Source organism: Vipera ursinii (assembly GCF_947247035.1).
Source record: "Vipera ursinii genome assembly, chromosome: Z".
NCBI lineage: Eukaryota > Metazoa > Chordata > Lepidosauria > Squamata > Viperidae > Vipera > Vipera ursinii.
In genome coordinates, this window is record NC_139517.1 from 108,495,521 (window position 1) to 108,511,606 (window position 16,086).

Here is a 16,086-nt window from a genome sequence, read left to right on the forward strand (position 1 = left end):
TTATATATCACCTTTATCTTCCTGTCTCATCAAAGTCACTTTCCTTTTAATTATAAATTTCCAACTCTGAATTTGTAGTTCCTTTTATATCTTTTTCTTCAGCCAATGGCCAGTAATTGTCTCACTATCAAAACTGCAGTCCTAAAGTTGCTGTGTCACTTTCTCCATCTTGGATCTGTTATACTCCCGTGTCTTATAAATCAAAACTTCAAAGTCTGTCCAAACTATTCACTTTCCTTCTACTTATAGTCCACACTCGTTTTCTCAAGAGTTCAGTCTCCAAGACTCAAAAAGTAATCTTTTCCCGTTACCTTTCTATCAGTTCGCCTGATCTCATGGCTAGTTTATGATCTTCTAACTTCCTGGCTCCTTCTTCTTGTCGCTCTCGCCTGTCACCTTATCTCTCATCGCTTCTCTCGCCTCTTGCTCCCTCTCAGTAAGGCTCCCTCTTCTAGCCAGCATCTTTTTCAAAAGCGCTCCCTTTCACTTTTTAAATGTAAAAATCTTGGAATTACTTTTCGTCAGCTCCGTTCCACCGTTGTTCCACTAAGTCGATGCTAGTTCCGTCCCTCTGTCAGATCTTCATGTCGGCCATTACTGGCCTCCTTCTCCACAGTCCGCTTGCATCGGGTTTTTCTCCGGATCCCCAACATGGGCTGCCGCTCATGTAGGTTCTCCGGGACGCCTGCAACTTCGGCTGTCCCTCCAGGACCTCCAATGGCTCCGAGGAGCCCCCGCAGACACTCTGTGAGAGGTTGTGTGATATAGAGAAGCCCTTTCACACAGCCGCCCGCTTTGACAGCTGGCTCTGCCCCCCCAAGTTCCATTTTTGTAGTCCCAAGAAACCCCTTCAACTGCATTACCATCTCATTAAAAACACAAAAGACCCTCCAAATTCATAAAAGCAATAAGGACTCCTCAATTCACCCATGTGTATCACATGAATTTTACATCATCACTCACCTATCAAAGGCCTAATTCCCCCCAATCCTGTAATTGCCTTACTCACTGGGAAATTATCATATATATATTAAGCCCAAAGACTTCCTAAGATTTAAATCAAATCCAGATATGCTGTGTATCCATAAACATGACCATGTCTGCAATATAACTGAATGCAACATACTGTTAATGTTCAAATGGGATGGGTTGTTTTTTTAAAAAATTCATAACTACATTGTTTGAGAGCAAGAGACAGTGGATAGCTCTCATCCCTTCAGTTCACTGTTATAAGACCTTTCCTATGGGAAAAATTGGTTCATACATTTTCTTCTTTTTCCATCCTCTTCCAGTCTCTCTTTTTCCTTTTTTGGATTACATACGTGTGTTTAGTGGATGGCAGAAGCAAAGTAACTCCTCCCTCCCTCTGTCCTATACACTGCCAGCAGCAAGGAAGCCTTGTTTGAAAAGTACCTAAGAAACCTACCTCCTCTTCATTGGCCTCACAATTGAACCTTTGTCACTTTGGTAGGAAATTGTAGGCATTATTTCTCTCACAATACATAGATCCTGCCTACAGTACCTTTCAGTATGTTCCTTTTTTGTTGACAAAATTACTACAGTATTACTACATTGCTACAGTATTTTCAACTTCAAGAACTTGTGGACTTCAATTCCCAGAATTTCTCAGCTAGCATTGACTGGGGAATTCTGGGAGATGAAGTCCATATTTCTTAAAGTTGCTGAGGTTGAGAATCATTGTAAAATATATTTTTTAACAAATATGTAAGCCAAATTCTTGCAGAGGTCTTTTAGAAATTAGGCCAAAGGGTGCATAAAATTATACTGAAGGCTGCAGGCTGACCCAGCTTTTCTTAGATTTATTTTCTCCTAATTTGGGAGACTAGAATTTGCTGCCTACCTATGAAGAACTCCTTGAAACATCAAAGCAGTTCAGAAATTATTTAATTGGCTTATTAAACTCTATGACATTTTGATCAAAATTAACAAAATAAATAGCAAATAAGATGACCAAAGGCCTGGAGACTAAAACATATGAACAGCTGTAGGACTTGGGTATGGCTAAGTCCAAAGAAAAGAAGAACTAGGGGTGACATGGGGCTGCCTCAGTATTTGAGGGGCTGCCACAAAGACAAGGGGGTCAAATTAATCTCCAAAGAACCAGAGGGCAGGACAAGAAACAATGGTTAGAAAATAATCAAAGAGAGAAGCAACCTGGAAGGAGAAACGTCTGAACAGTGAGGAAAATTGGAACAGCTTGCCTTCAGAAATCATGAGCACTCCATTATTGGAGGTTTTACTAGACCAGACATGTCAAACACAATGCCCGTGGGCCAGATCCAGCCCGCCATGTGGTTGCATGTGGCCTGCCGACTTGCTCTGGAAACAACGAAGGACCAGCCCGTGTCACCTTGACACTGATCTACAACCTGGTGCCAGCCATCAAAGCTGGAATGTGCTCAGCCTTAGATCCATGGGGCAGCCCTGGAATGAGTGATGGGCACCATGCTCCACCCCCTGGGCATGCACGCAAGAGGTAGTGAGCAGGTGGAGTCTTGCCCCACAGGCTGACTTCACCCATGATGCTGGTGCTGGCCATCTCCTATGCACACACGCAGGGGCAGGGCAGAGATGGCGGGGCAGCTCCTTGCTGGTTCCAGGACTGCCCCATGGATCTAAGGCTGAGTACATTCTGGCTTTAATGGATGCAACCAGGTTGTAGATCAGCATCACTCCCCCTCCGACCAGCGCCTCCATGCCCCCCTCGCTGACCTAGCCTCGCAGCCACAAGGCTTCCGTTTCACTGGGACCGCCCCCACCTGCTTGGGATAGCGACGGCCAGTGGCAGCATGGACACCAGCAGCCCTGACAATCTCTTCCCCTCCCATCCCCTCTTCCTGAGCATGGAGGAAGGAAAGAGATGAGAATGGGAAGGAAGGAAGGGAAGGAGGGAGGGAGGAACAGAGGAAGGAAGGAATGGAGGAAGGAAGGACTGGAGGGTGGGAGGGTGGGAGGGAAAAAAGGGAGGGAGGGAGGGAGGGAGAGAGGGAGGAAGGGAGGGATGGAAGGAAGGAAGCAAGCAAGCAAGCAAGGACAGGCAACTTGGTTGGAGATGCCCTAGTTCTTGGGCATCAAAGGAGCTGGAGTAGAAGACCTTCAAAGTCCCTTCCAGCTCTATTCCATTCTAAACAGACGTAAAACATTTTTCTGAGTCAACTGTATCTCTCTAAAAAAATAAGTGAATATGTAAGAACTGATGTATAAGGCTTGGTCTCTTCAAATGGGACAAAGAATTTACACAAGGATTTATCACTTCAGCTAGAAATGGTTGAAAAAATTTCCTTCCAATCTCTCTAAAATTTGCAAATATTCTCATTTCCCACATAATTTTTTTTAAAAAACCTTGCAAGTAAATTCTTTTCAAATATTTCTGTGTGCAGTTTTGCATACATTCTGTTGTAGTATATATACTTAAATATTGTCTTTTATTCTAAAAGATGCATTTGGTATGTTGTAAAATTTAATTCTATTATAATAAACAAATATTAAAAATTATTGTATATTATGAATAATGGTATGGAAAGAATATTAGAGATTATCTCAAACCAATAGCATAGTTAGATAAATTAATTTAATTTATGGATGCAACCAGGTTGTAGATCAGCATCACTCCCCCTCCGACCAGCACCTCCACCTCCATGTTAGGGCAGTACTTATTTAAGAGTTGATGCAGAAGAGGTACTTTGAGCATAGGACCTAGTTAAAGTAATTAAACCAGTATTCTATTTTCTGAGTGAGACTCCGCAAAAGACAACTTTATTTGAATGAGCATATCCAGCAGCTACATCTTTAATGTGACTGTTTAAAGCAGCTGTATTTTTTTTCCAGGATTACATGGAAACCTGAATAAATGGAGCTGCTTTAAAGAAGCTGCTGTCTATTCTGAACTAATTATTTCAATTCTTTTTCCAAACATGTATAGCCCTAATGGACACAATTCATCTTACAGCTTTTCTTCCCCCTCTAGACAGTAGCATAGATTGCTTCACTAACATTAAAATGTGAAAAAAGTTCTCACTCCCTACTGTCTTTCTTCTCCGTTTTAAATAACTTCTGGACTTGTGGCCCCAAAATGTAGCATGTACAATCAGGGAAACTTGGCTAATGATTTCTGATCTCCAAGAGGTATGTGATTTTTTTTCAAATATCTCTGTAATTAGTAAAGGTAAAGGTTCCCCCGCACATGCGTGCTAGTCGTTTCCGACTCTAGGGGACGGTGCTCATCTTTGTTTCAAAGCCGAAGAGCCAGCACCTGTCCGAGGATGTCTCCGTGGTGATGTGGCCGGCATGACTAGACGCCAAAGGCGCAAGGAACATTGTTACCTTCCCACCGAAGTAGTCCCTATTTTTCTACTTGCATTTTTATGTGCTTTCGAACTGCTAGGTTGGCAGAAGCTGGGACGGGTAACAGGCGCTCACTCTGCTACGCAGCACTTGGGATTCAACCCTCCAAACTGCCGACCTTCAGATTGACAAGCTCAGCGTCCTAACCCACTGAGCCACTGCGTCCCTTAGATCTCTGTAATTATGGTCCATCAAATGCAAGGGTAGAACCTGCTCACCAAGGCAAAACTTTTTGTTTTTCTACTACTTGAATGAATACTGTTTCCTCTTCCATATCTGATACTTTTAGGGAAGGATGCTGAGAGCCATTTTTCCAGGAGTGAGATGGCTGAGGATTTGTACACCTGCTTGCCCTGCAGGGAAGGATGTTCTGATTGTACAGATGATACTCCCTGCTATGCACAGGAGGACCACTATTTACGGCTTGCTGTCATCTCCTTCCAAACTCTCTGTATGCTGTTGGACTTCATAAGCATGCTGGTGGTCTACCGTTTTCGCAAGGCAAAGGTAAATGTGAGGACAGTTTCCAGTTTTTAAATCATCCTTCTCACTTTGTCATAAATAGCTATATCAGGGAATTGTCTGTGATTGTCCCAACAGTCTTAATAAGTAAGACTTGTTTATTACTTACTTAATAAGTAAGACTGAATCAAGTTGGCTGCAGAGAAAGTTCTGTTAGATAGATCAAACATACATCTGGTTGAAGTTATTTTAATACTTCAGATCTTTAGAACTGTGGACCATTAATGCCTACATTGATCCCTGATTGCTCACACAGAGGCAGCAGTAGGGAGTAAAGGAATTCTAGCCCATACTGTGATGGCTGAGCTCTGGTACAGAGTGTAGAGAGAAGTTTCCTAAGAGAAAGTATCGCATTCTCGCCAGGAAGAGGCAAGGCTGAGCTGAAAATGTAGCTTCTCTGGCTGAACATCCAGTTCCTCTACACAGTTTTTATTCTATGTTGAATTACATGGGGTTTGTCCACACAGAATTTAGGTATTATTTTGAATTCCCCAACTCTTATCTCCAGCAGGAAAACCTGGGATGCTTTTGAAAAATCTTGTTGGGATATTCCACTTTCACATTACAGGTCGCACTTGCTTAACTGTCACAACTGGGACCTGCAGCTCCATCCTTACGTGACATGTTCCTTAAGCAAGACATTATGAGACTGTGATGGACCTATGACCTCACTTTCACTGTGGTTGTTAAACAAGACTTTACATGACCATGAGCTGTGATTTTATTGTCAACTTCTTTATTAACTGTTTGTCAAAATCCATCTGCAAAGCAGACAAATGGTGATCACATGACTGCGGAATGCTGCACATTAATGTGATAGCCGCACAATACTCAGTAATTTCCCCCACTGTTTACAACATCAACGACAAAAAACCCTCTCCTTAAAATAGTGTAATGGTATTTTAATAATGCCTGTAGAAATAAAAGCATAAAGTCACTTTTTCAGCACCATTTGTAACTTTCAGCCATCATCATTTGTAACTTCAAATGATTGCTAAATGGGGCAATTGCTGAATGAGGACCAGTTGTTTGATGGCAAACCATGTTACCGAACCCTGCTAACAGCAATCATTTTATAACTGGGGGTAGGAAAATGAAAGTATTGATTTCATTTATATTAGCATGTGTTCCTTGGGACCTAGTTTGTCCCACTGCTCAGGGAAAGGAAGACTTTAGAATTGTTGTTGTTAGTTGCGAAGTTGTGTCCAACCCATCATGACCCCATGGACAACGTTCCTCCAGGCCTTCCTGTCTTCTACCATCTTCTGGAGTCCATTTAAGCTCACGCCTACTGCTTCAGTGACTCCATCCAGCCATCTCATTCTCTGTCGTCCCCTTCTTCTATTGCTCTCAATCTTTCCCAGTATTAGGCTCTTCTCCCGTGAGTCCTTCCTTCTCATTAGGTGGCCAAGGTATTTGCGTTTCAGAATTGTATCAGGACACAGCTGTAGGTACAAACTGCAGAGAGGACTAAGTCAGGACTCAGATATTGGAACTCTGATCAAAAGGCAAATAAGAACCAAATAGAAAGGCAGTATTCAGGAGCAGTGTCACAGCCAAAAATCAACCTTCTTGTTAGGGCTGTGGTATGCCCTGAAATTGGGAAAGTATCCCTTATAATCTTTTCCAAATTAAAACATAGATACATAGCTGACTTGGCAGTTCTCAAAAACTAAGAGGGACAGATCTGATTAGAACTTGGATGTGAGACTATCAGAAGATCTCAGGATTATAGACAATTTAGGAAGTTTAAAATACATGCCAGAAACCAGTGGCAAGCCACTTATATATTGTTGTCATGCAAATGTCCAAATCCAGCCACCACTCCCGCAGTAGCCAAATTCTGTGCTGCTGCAGTGATAACAAGGCAGAACTTTTTAAAAAAGTAAAAACTTATTTTTGTCAATATCTCGTTATTTTAAAATATTTTTAGAGGACATATATAGTTTTGTTCTATTAAATTTATTACTGTTACATAAACTTATTATCATTGTAATAGAGTGTTCAGAGTATACAAGATTTGATTTACTCTATAGTTGTTAATATATAATTATATTCATTTCTCTCTCTGTTGATCCTGATTGTATTTTGTTATTTTATGTTGCTGGTTATTGACCAAATAAATAAATGGAAAGGTCCATGCAATCATTAGGAAGAGGCTTTATCTTTACACATGCATAAATGTTTATAAGACATACAGTACATTCTCACATAATACTGTTCCACAAGTCTTACTCCAAATAACAATTTGTTGGTGTCTAGTGTGTGTGTGTGTGTGTGTGTGTGTGTGTGTGTTGTGCGATAGCACCAGACTGAATGACCTGGCCTTTAAAATAATTTTCCAATTTACTCGATACAACCAGCAAAATCAAATGCACATAAAATACTTGAATCCGACTGCTAAAATTAATAGCTACAATCACCTCTTACTATAAATAGACAGTCATTTCTATTTAGCCCTCCAAAGCAATAATTGCACAATCAACTGAATCTATCAGATTCTGTACTGGATGACTTCCTGTCAATTTCCTCAATTAAGCGCCTGGCAGGAAACCTTATGGCTGCCTTGAACAATTTTGCTGCCTCCTTCTCTGCTGCCTCCTTCTCCTTTATGGCAGATCTTTGGTATTTGACAAGATGCTGAAACATGTACTTACTAGAATTGTGATGTGTTGCAGAACTGGTTGGTGGCATAATTCCATTCCCCCAAAAAGCATCTGCTTAATACCCTGATGATACCTTATCAAGAAAAGTCTATTCTATCTCCCCACAAGCTTTTATGTGAAAGATGTGCTGGGAGCTCTCTGAACCAAGCAGGTTCCTTTGCTGGCTTAGACATTTTAGAGATGAACCTAAACTTCTGCAGATGTTTCTAACAAAAGAAATGTGGAGCATATTGTGTAGTGGGTCCGACGCAAGAGAGACGCCAGCCGGTGTGTGAGTTCAGCTCTTTATTGGAAGGGGAAGTGAACTGGGGAATGAGGGCTACCTGGCCTCCTTATATACCTGGCCAGGTAAGCTAACAGCCAATGGGGTTGGCCCTAGGTTTCCCGCCGAAACTGTCCAGGCCAACGCCCCCTGATGGCTGTTGCTATGCAGATGCCTGCATACATAACACCCCTCCCCCTTAGAGAAGACCCACATAACAACAACAACATGCAACTACTATAACTATGAGTATATATATAAAAAAACAGTGGTGTCTTTGTGTGAGGGTCACTTGCACACATAGTCCGACAGGTAGGCTGGTGTCCTGTGTGGATGGGTGGATCGTCTGGGTGTGCTTGGCCCCTGGGCTTGGACCGTGGGTTCCTGAGGCCTTTGTGCAGGGTTGCAAGGAGCCAGCATCAGGAAGTCCTCCTCCTCTGGTCCCTGCCCTGTGACGTCCTCAGCTGGGTTGACCCCTCCTGGAGTGTGGTCCTCCTATTGATCATGTGCGTTGAGTTCAGGGACGTGTGTGACGCGCTCAGGGGCGTGTGTGACGTGCTCAGGGACTCTTCCTCTGAGCTGATCGATGTGTCGCCTTATGCGTCTGTCCCCCTCCACCCCTACAATGTACGAAAGGTGTCCTGTTTTCCCGACCACTGTCCCCGGAACCCAAGGATGTCCAGCCCCATAGTTCCTTGCCCAGACTAGGTTCCCCAGGTTGAGGACCCTGTGTGTGGGTGATGATGGCAATGGTGATGGTAGTGATGCTGGTGGTGATGGTGATGATGGTGATGTTGCCCTTCCGGTTTCGGCTGCTACCCGGTCTGGGTGTAGGCGGTCCAGCTTGGTGATGAGGCACCATCCCCATCGCAGTTCTGCTGGGCTCTTGCCGGTAGCCACGCATGGTGTTGTGTGTTGGGCTAATAAAAATTTGGCCAGTCTGTGGTGCCAGTCCCCGCTGATGATGCGCCGGAGTGCATCTTTGGTCGTCCTTACCATCCGTTCGGCCTGCCCGTTGGTAGATGGATGGAAAGGCGCAGAGGTGGCGTGCCTAATCCAGTTCGCCTTCAAGAACGCCTGGAAATCAGCAGCAGTAAACTGAGGCTCATTATCAGACACAATTACGTCGGGGAGGCCGTGTGTGGCAAAGAGAGCTCTGAGCACCTGGATTGTCCTCCCCGAGGTCATGTTGGGGACAGGGACTACGTCTAACCACTTGGAGTGACTGTCCACTACTACTAAAAATAGTTGACCCTGGAATGGCCCCGCATAGTCAATGTGAATGCGGGACCATGGCGTGTGTGTGGCCTCCCACTGGTGTACCGGTGCATGTGGCACTTCTGGCCTGGATCTCTGGCACGTATAAGAGGCCTTGACCCAATCCTCAACCTCCTTGTCCAACCCGGGCCACCAGAGGTAGCTCCTAGCCAGTGCCTTCATCCTGACCACCCCCGGGTGCCCTTCGTATAAGGAGTCCAATACCCTGGCGCGTAGTGCGGGTGGAATGATGACCCTGCTACCCCAAAGGAGGCACCCTTTGTGTGTGGAGATTTCATCGCGTCTAATGAAATAGGCCTGAAACTCTGGTCCTGGGGATTTGTCCTGCCACCCTGTGCAAACCCATGAGTGCACCCTGCCCATGATGTTGTCTGTGGCTGTGTGGCTGGCAATGTTCTTGGCAAGAACTGGGCACTCGGGTAGTTCCTGCAGGGCTAGGATCTGTGTGGCTGGTGCTGGGTCTGGGTCGTGTGTGTCTAAGGGGAGCCTACTTAGACCGTCTGCATGGCCCATCTCCTTCCCTGGCTTGTGTACCAGCTTGCAATTGTATGCTGCAAGGAAGATGGACCACAGGACCATCCTGGGGGACAGAATCTGGGGGGTTTGCCTGTCTGTGGTGAACAGGCCCAGGAGTGGTTTGTGGCCAGGAAGACAGTGAACTCCCTGCCATATAAGTAATCGTGGAATTTCTTGATTCCTGCCACGATTGCCAGGGCTTCTTTGTCTATTTGGGCGTAGTTTCTTTCTGCTCCAGACAGTGTCCTAGAATAGTATGCTATGGGGACTTGTACCCCGTTGGGCTCAAGGTGGCTTAGGACAGCGCCCACACCATAAGGGGATGCATCACAGGCGATACAAATGGGCTTGGACTCGATGAAATGGGTTACTGTGGACTTGTCCGACAGCAATGCCTTCAGGGCCTTGAAGCTCTGATCATGGGTGGCCGTCCAGGCCCATGTTGCCTGTTTGTCTAGCAGCCTGTGGAGTGGTTCAGCGATGGCTGCCTTGTGTGGGAGGAATGTATGGTAGAAATTCAGCAGACCCAGGAATGCCTGAAGCTCTGCTTTGTTCTTGGGTGTGGGTGCTAGTTTGATGGCCCTCACCTTGGATTCTGTGGGGTGGATTCCCCTGGCGTCTACTCTGAACCCCAAAAATTCTGTGGAAGGAACGCCTATGCTGCATTTTTCCTTTTTGAGTTTGAGGCCAGCTGTGCGCAGCCTTGCCAGCACTTCCCTAAGCCTCCCTGCCAGTTCCTCTGCTGATGCTCCTGCGATCAGGATGTCATCAAAATAGGGGCAGACTCCTGGAATGCCCTTGAGTGTCTTTTCCATAACCTCCTGGAAAATACCGGGAGCAACGCTGACTCCAAACTGCAGCCTGTTCACCCGGAACGCCCCCCCTATGGGTTACTATGGTTTGGATGTCAGCTGTTTCCCTAGTGACCATGAGTTGCTGGTACGCCTGTGCAAGATCGAGCCTTGCAAAAATGGCGCCACCTTGGAGGGAAGCAAGAATGTGGCTGACCGCGGGAACCGGGTAAGCGTGCGGGTTTAGGGCGCGGTTCACCGAGCACTTATAGTCGGCGCAGATCCTTATTTCCCCGTTGGATTTGAGGGGGGTCACGATGGGGGTTTCCCACTCCCCTCCATCTACGGGCTCTAAGATTCCCTGGGCCACCAACTTGTCTAGTTCACGCTCGATTTTGTGTTTGAGCGCAAACGGGACTCGCCGCGGCCGGACCCTAACGGGGGAGACGTTCGAATTAAGCTTGAACGATATGGGGGCCCCAGTGTACTTGCCTAATGACCCGTCGAAGACGTCGGCGAACTCCCGGCAAACGGCCTCAACGGAGTCCCCCTGGATCTGATGGATCCCGGATACTGAGATTCCCAGGGCCTCAAACCAGTCCAGCCCGACCAGGCTGGCTCTGCGGCCCTCTACCACTACAACATCCAGGTGCCCTTCACGACCCTTAAACCCCACTGAAATGGTGGCCTCCCCCTTCACCTTGACTGGCGAATTCTGAAAATCGGTCAGGGTTAATTTAGTAGGCCGTAATTTAATCCGTTGCTTGCTCCGGCTAATTATGTGGTTAAGGGTCTCCGAAATAATCGAGACCGCTGATCCGGAGTCAAGCTCCATGCTGCAAGGGACGCCTTGCAAACGGATTGCTAATCTAATTTTGGGTTTGAGCAGCTGGCGGCTACCTGTGTGGTTAATGGCCAGCCAGCTCTCAACATAGCCAATTTTTGTTTTGGTGGGGGCCGCAGTACCTTCAAACGGCGGTTCCTCCGGCTGCAGCTCGTGGATCTCCTCCCGGGGGCGGCGGCTACGGCAGACGGCGGCTATGTGGCCTGTTTTCTTGCAGGCCCGGCACGTGGCGGACCGGAACTTGCAGAGGCTGCGCACGTGGTTCCCACCACACCCTGCGCACCTCTGGGGAACGGCGGTGTTGCTGGGAGGCCTGGGCCTGTCTGGGCATCTGGCTCGCTGGTCGGGGGTCGACTTCCGCTGGAGGAGGTCGATGCTCAGGTCGTCCTCCTCTGTGACCCCTTGCCGGTGGACACTGGTTGCCTGGTTGCTGGGCCGGGTTCCCTGGCAGGCTTGGATGGCCCCGCAGGCCACTTCGTGTGCTAGAATGGCATCCTCGGCTTCCTGGAGAGAGACCTCCTCTCTTTTGAACAGGCGCTCCTGCAACCGCCTGTCGTGTAGGCCGCAAATCAGCCGGTCCCGTAGTCGCTCCTCCAAATTTGTGAACCTGCAAGCGACGGCAGCTTCCCGCAGGGCGGCGAGGAAGTCGGCGCCGGTCTCGTCGGGGCGCTGGTCCCTCTTCTCGAATTGTGACTGTGCGGCCACCTTGGAGCGCCGGGGCCTGAAATGTGCATTGAGCCTGGCCACGAGGTCTCGGTACGCGACGGTGTTGATGGCCTCCTGGGGGAACAGGTTCACGGTGACTTCCAGCAGCGCTGGTCCCCCAAGGCAGAGCAGGGCGACCGCCTTTGCACCGTCCTCCGATATCTGATTGAACCGCATATACAGTTCAACGTGAGCCAGGTAACGGGTCCAGGTTTTGGGGCGGCGGGTCTCGAATTTGCGGGGTTGTCCGGCTCTAGCCATGGTGGCAGTTGGTCGTGGATGTGGCGCTTGGCGTTGCCGGTTCGGCTGGCGGTCGTGGGGGGAAGAAGGAAAAATGCCTTTTCCTTCAGCTCGCGGAGTGTTTCCCCAGTGACTTCAGCTCTTGGTCGGCAGCAATCCCACCTTCGTCGCCACTATTGTGTAGTGGGTCCGACGCAAGAGAGACGCCAGCCGGTGTGTGAGTTCAGCTCTTTATTGGAAGGGGAAGTGAACTGGGGAATGAGGGCTACCTGGCCTCCTTATATACCTAGCCAGGTAAGCTAACAGCCAATGGGGTTGGCCCTAGGTTTCCCGCCGAAACTGTCCAGGCCAACGCCCCCTGATGGCTGTTGCTATGCAGATGCCTGCATACATAACAGAGTATATTTTGAAATATAGCTTGAGGAAAGGATATAATGAAGCATGCTTTTCCCCATGGGATGAAATACTGACTTGGTTTAGATATTTGTGAGGAATTGAATATGATTATGAATTTCTTTCACATTTTTGAACTATAATCCCCTAATGAACAAAAATAAAGCAAGAATGGGTAAAGCATTGAAAGTGAAACCAAAGTATGTGCAGCAATAAATACAAATCCTCAAAGTGAAAAATTAAGTGTCTAAGATGAAAAAGAGAAAAGATCTTTATGTAGGCCTTAATAAGCTTGTGCTAGAATAGCAGTTGTCAAAAATGTAGCCTGGGAACCCCTGGTACTCTCCAGGATATTTTTTGGGGTTCCAAGGAGTAAAATATCTTAAATATTGATAGCTATGGCCCACGTAAACCAAAGCTCTTTTAATAATATAACAGGGTCCTGAGATCAAAATATTTGACAAACATTGCACAAGAAAAAGACTCTACAGCTTTTAGCTCTTGACTTTTGTTAAAGGCATTCAGAAAGAAGTTTCATTATGATTTTTCTGGCTGTGTAAGTAAATATGGTAGGAGATATTGCACAAAATCCTGTAAATGCTTTCTAGCAGTTTGTTTGAATTCATGTATTTATCCGTGGATTGATGGCTGTTGTTAGAGCTCACTTTAATGCTTTTCCAGGGCATTTCCTGAGGGCAAATAGGTTGTCCTATGCAAGAGGGTGTGGGATTTATTCCAATTATTGAATAAGGTCAAGGCAGCCTTTCTTAATTTTTTTTTCTAGGCCACTCAGGCAATATTATTATATTCAGTAAAAGATTCTTATGTTACAATTTTAGTTGCAAAATTTTGTTTTGTATATACAAGAAAATAGCAGATTTTTATAGGACTGATTTGCATTAGTTATGTGAATTTTAGAGTTACGATTTTAGAAATGTGGTATATTGATTTCATCATCATCATCACTATATTCAAATCAAATCAACATCTTTATTGACCAGCATAATATTATACAATCAACCCAACTATTTGATTAGAATAAAACAGCCAACATTGGAAACACTGGGCTTGAATAAAAGTTCAGTGAGATAACAAACAAGACTTGATATTTACTTCCACTAAAACTATAACCCTTAGGACTAAAATAATCATTGTTATTAGTATTAATATTATAGCTCTGTAATTCTCATTAAATCTATACTTCTGGCTATAATCTGGTGGTTAGACCTAAGAAACATAAGTAGAGAAGAAAGTCTTAGATCTACAATTCCTATAATTATGAAGCCAGAGGAACAATTACCTCTCATTTATTAGCAGGATAAAGTAACTTGCAAGGTCCAAAGAGATAAACTGATATGATAAGAGTGGGGTGTAAAATAAATTAGTACAACCTGAATTTGTTATCAAATACGGGATAATGAAACAGACTTTAATGTCCTTAAAAATGTCCATCAATAAAACAATATATGGATAGTACTTATTGTTTAGACATTGATAGTATCACGTGGACATAACTGAAGGATTCATGGATATCCTCATAGTCATTTATATTTTCTATTAATTTTATTTTGATTTTGTGTTGTGCTTTAAAGTAATAATAAAAGTATCTCTTTCTCTAATGTGACAGGGGATATTCAACCAAATATTGAGAGCCAGTTTGGTCTCCTGGTTAAAGGACTAAATTAGAAAGCGGGAATAGTCCTCCCTTAGCCACCTGGCTGACTCTCTCTCAGTCCAACCCATCTCATAGGGTTGTTGTGGGAAAAATAAGGGGAGGAAGGTATGGTGGATATGTTTGCTGCCTTGAGTTGTTTGTAAAAATAATAAAGGCAATAAAAATAATAAAATAAAATATACCAGTGCCAAGAATGATGGTTTTAAATATTGCAAATCAGTAGCTTGAATGATTCCTGGTGGCCTCTAGAGATAAGAAAATATTATGCCTTTATTTGTCTGTCCCAATTAACAGTTTTGCTGCCTATATACTGGCCAAGAGCAATTTCCAGAATTATTTTCAACTGCAACCACACATATTAAACTTTGAAGTTCACCCAGCTAGGAAACAACTTGTGAATAATTGTAACAGGTCTATCTCAATCAAAAGGTAGTAATGGATTTATAATGTTTAGCTGATAAAGTATGCTGCAAATCACCAAGGTCTCTCTGGAAACATTTGATCCATGATGACCTTCCATGGAGTAATGGATTTAAGTTAACAGATGGCAACTTTAGACTGAATGTTATCAAAACCAATTGTCTAAATGAATAGTAATTCATAAATAGTAAACAGTGGAAACGTTGAAGAATCAGCTAGACAACCATCTGTTATGAATACTTTCATTGGGATTCCTATACTGGGCAAGCACTGGGATTCAATCACCTAACAACACTTCTGTGATTCCAAGAGTTTCCAACTCTTATATCTAAACACCAGTTTGGAATTCATTTTACTTATAAACTTTAACTGGAATTATTTTTGCCATTTAAATCATTCAGTCTTAAGTTATTAATAACTAACATATCTAAATTATTTAATGGGTCTATTATAGATTGGTAAAATTTGAATCAAACTGTTGAATAGAACTGAATGACAAAAGCATTTAGATAATTATGTGCAGCCGTAATGTCATTTTGTTCAAGGTTTGACATAGAGATTTGGATTAAGTGTTTGTTCCTTATGAAATAACTCTGCTTTGCTACAGTCATATTCCAGCTTGTTTGGATATTAACCTTGGTTATTGACGCTTTTGTTGAAAACAGTGTGAACCATTTCTATTTAATTACTTGTCAGTTGGTACAAAATGTTCTTGATCATATTTTGCTATTTAGATTAGATCATAAGTATACCTTCTGAACATTATCTTGAATCAGTTGGCAATATATATTAATCTTTATAATGTAATTCTGCAGTCACAAAGCTATTCTATTATCTGAAGAGAGAAAATACAAAAGGAAAGCAACTCACATATAGTTCAGTTAATGATTACAGAATTCATGGCTATCAAGATGTATTACTGAATTATATTTCACAGCAGTCAACATATAGAAATTGGAGGCTATAGTTCTGAACCATAACTTTCCCATCCCTGCTTTCCTGGTGTTTCAATAGCCAGCTGAAGATGGTTCAGATTTATATTAGAAAGGTGGTATGGGACATGACCTAAAACATCAGATGCCAGCCACAATGGAGCAATTAAAGGTTCAAATCAGATTTATTTTAGTGTGTCACACATACAAATATATTAAAAGGTAGAACTTCAGTCACACCATTAAAGTTGCCATCTTACTGCAGATCTATATGCTATAATAGAATGTCAAACTTTACAGAACTTCTTATCAGATATAACTTGTGAAAACTTTACCAGTGACAATGCTTTGGCATCAGGAGTTATCACCAAGGAAATTCCCACTTTATGTAAGGGGTTAAATCAAATATGTGATGAGGACTGTCTATTATATCTTGCTAGTTCCAGCACCATTCAGAGAATGAGGCCAATAAGTCTT

At 44.1% G+C, this 16,086-nt stretch overlaps 1 protein-coding gene across 1 annotated transcript in view; it reads left to right on the top strand.

Moving 5' to 3' along the window:
- GPR158 (G protein-coupled receptor 158) overlaps nt 1-16,086 on the top strand; it is a gene marked incomplete at both ends in the record, with an annotated part of 172,116 nt that overhangs the window by 105,725 nt on the left and 50,305 nt on the right. Inside the window, 1 exon segment of the mRNA XM_083378725.1 lies at nt 4,655-4,872. Coding sequence (XP_083234851.1) covers nt 4,655-4,872 — 218 coding nt within the window.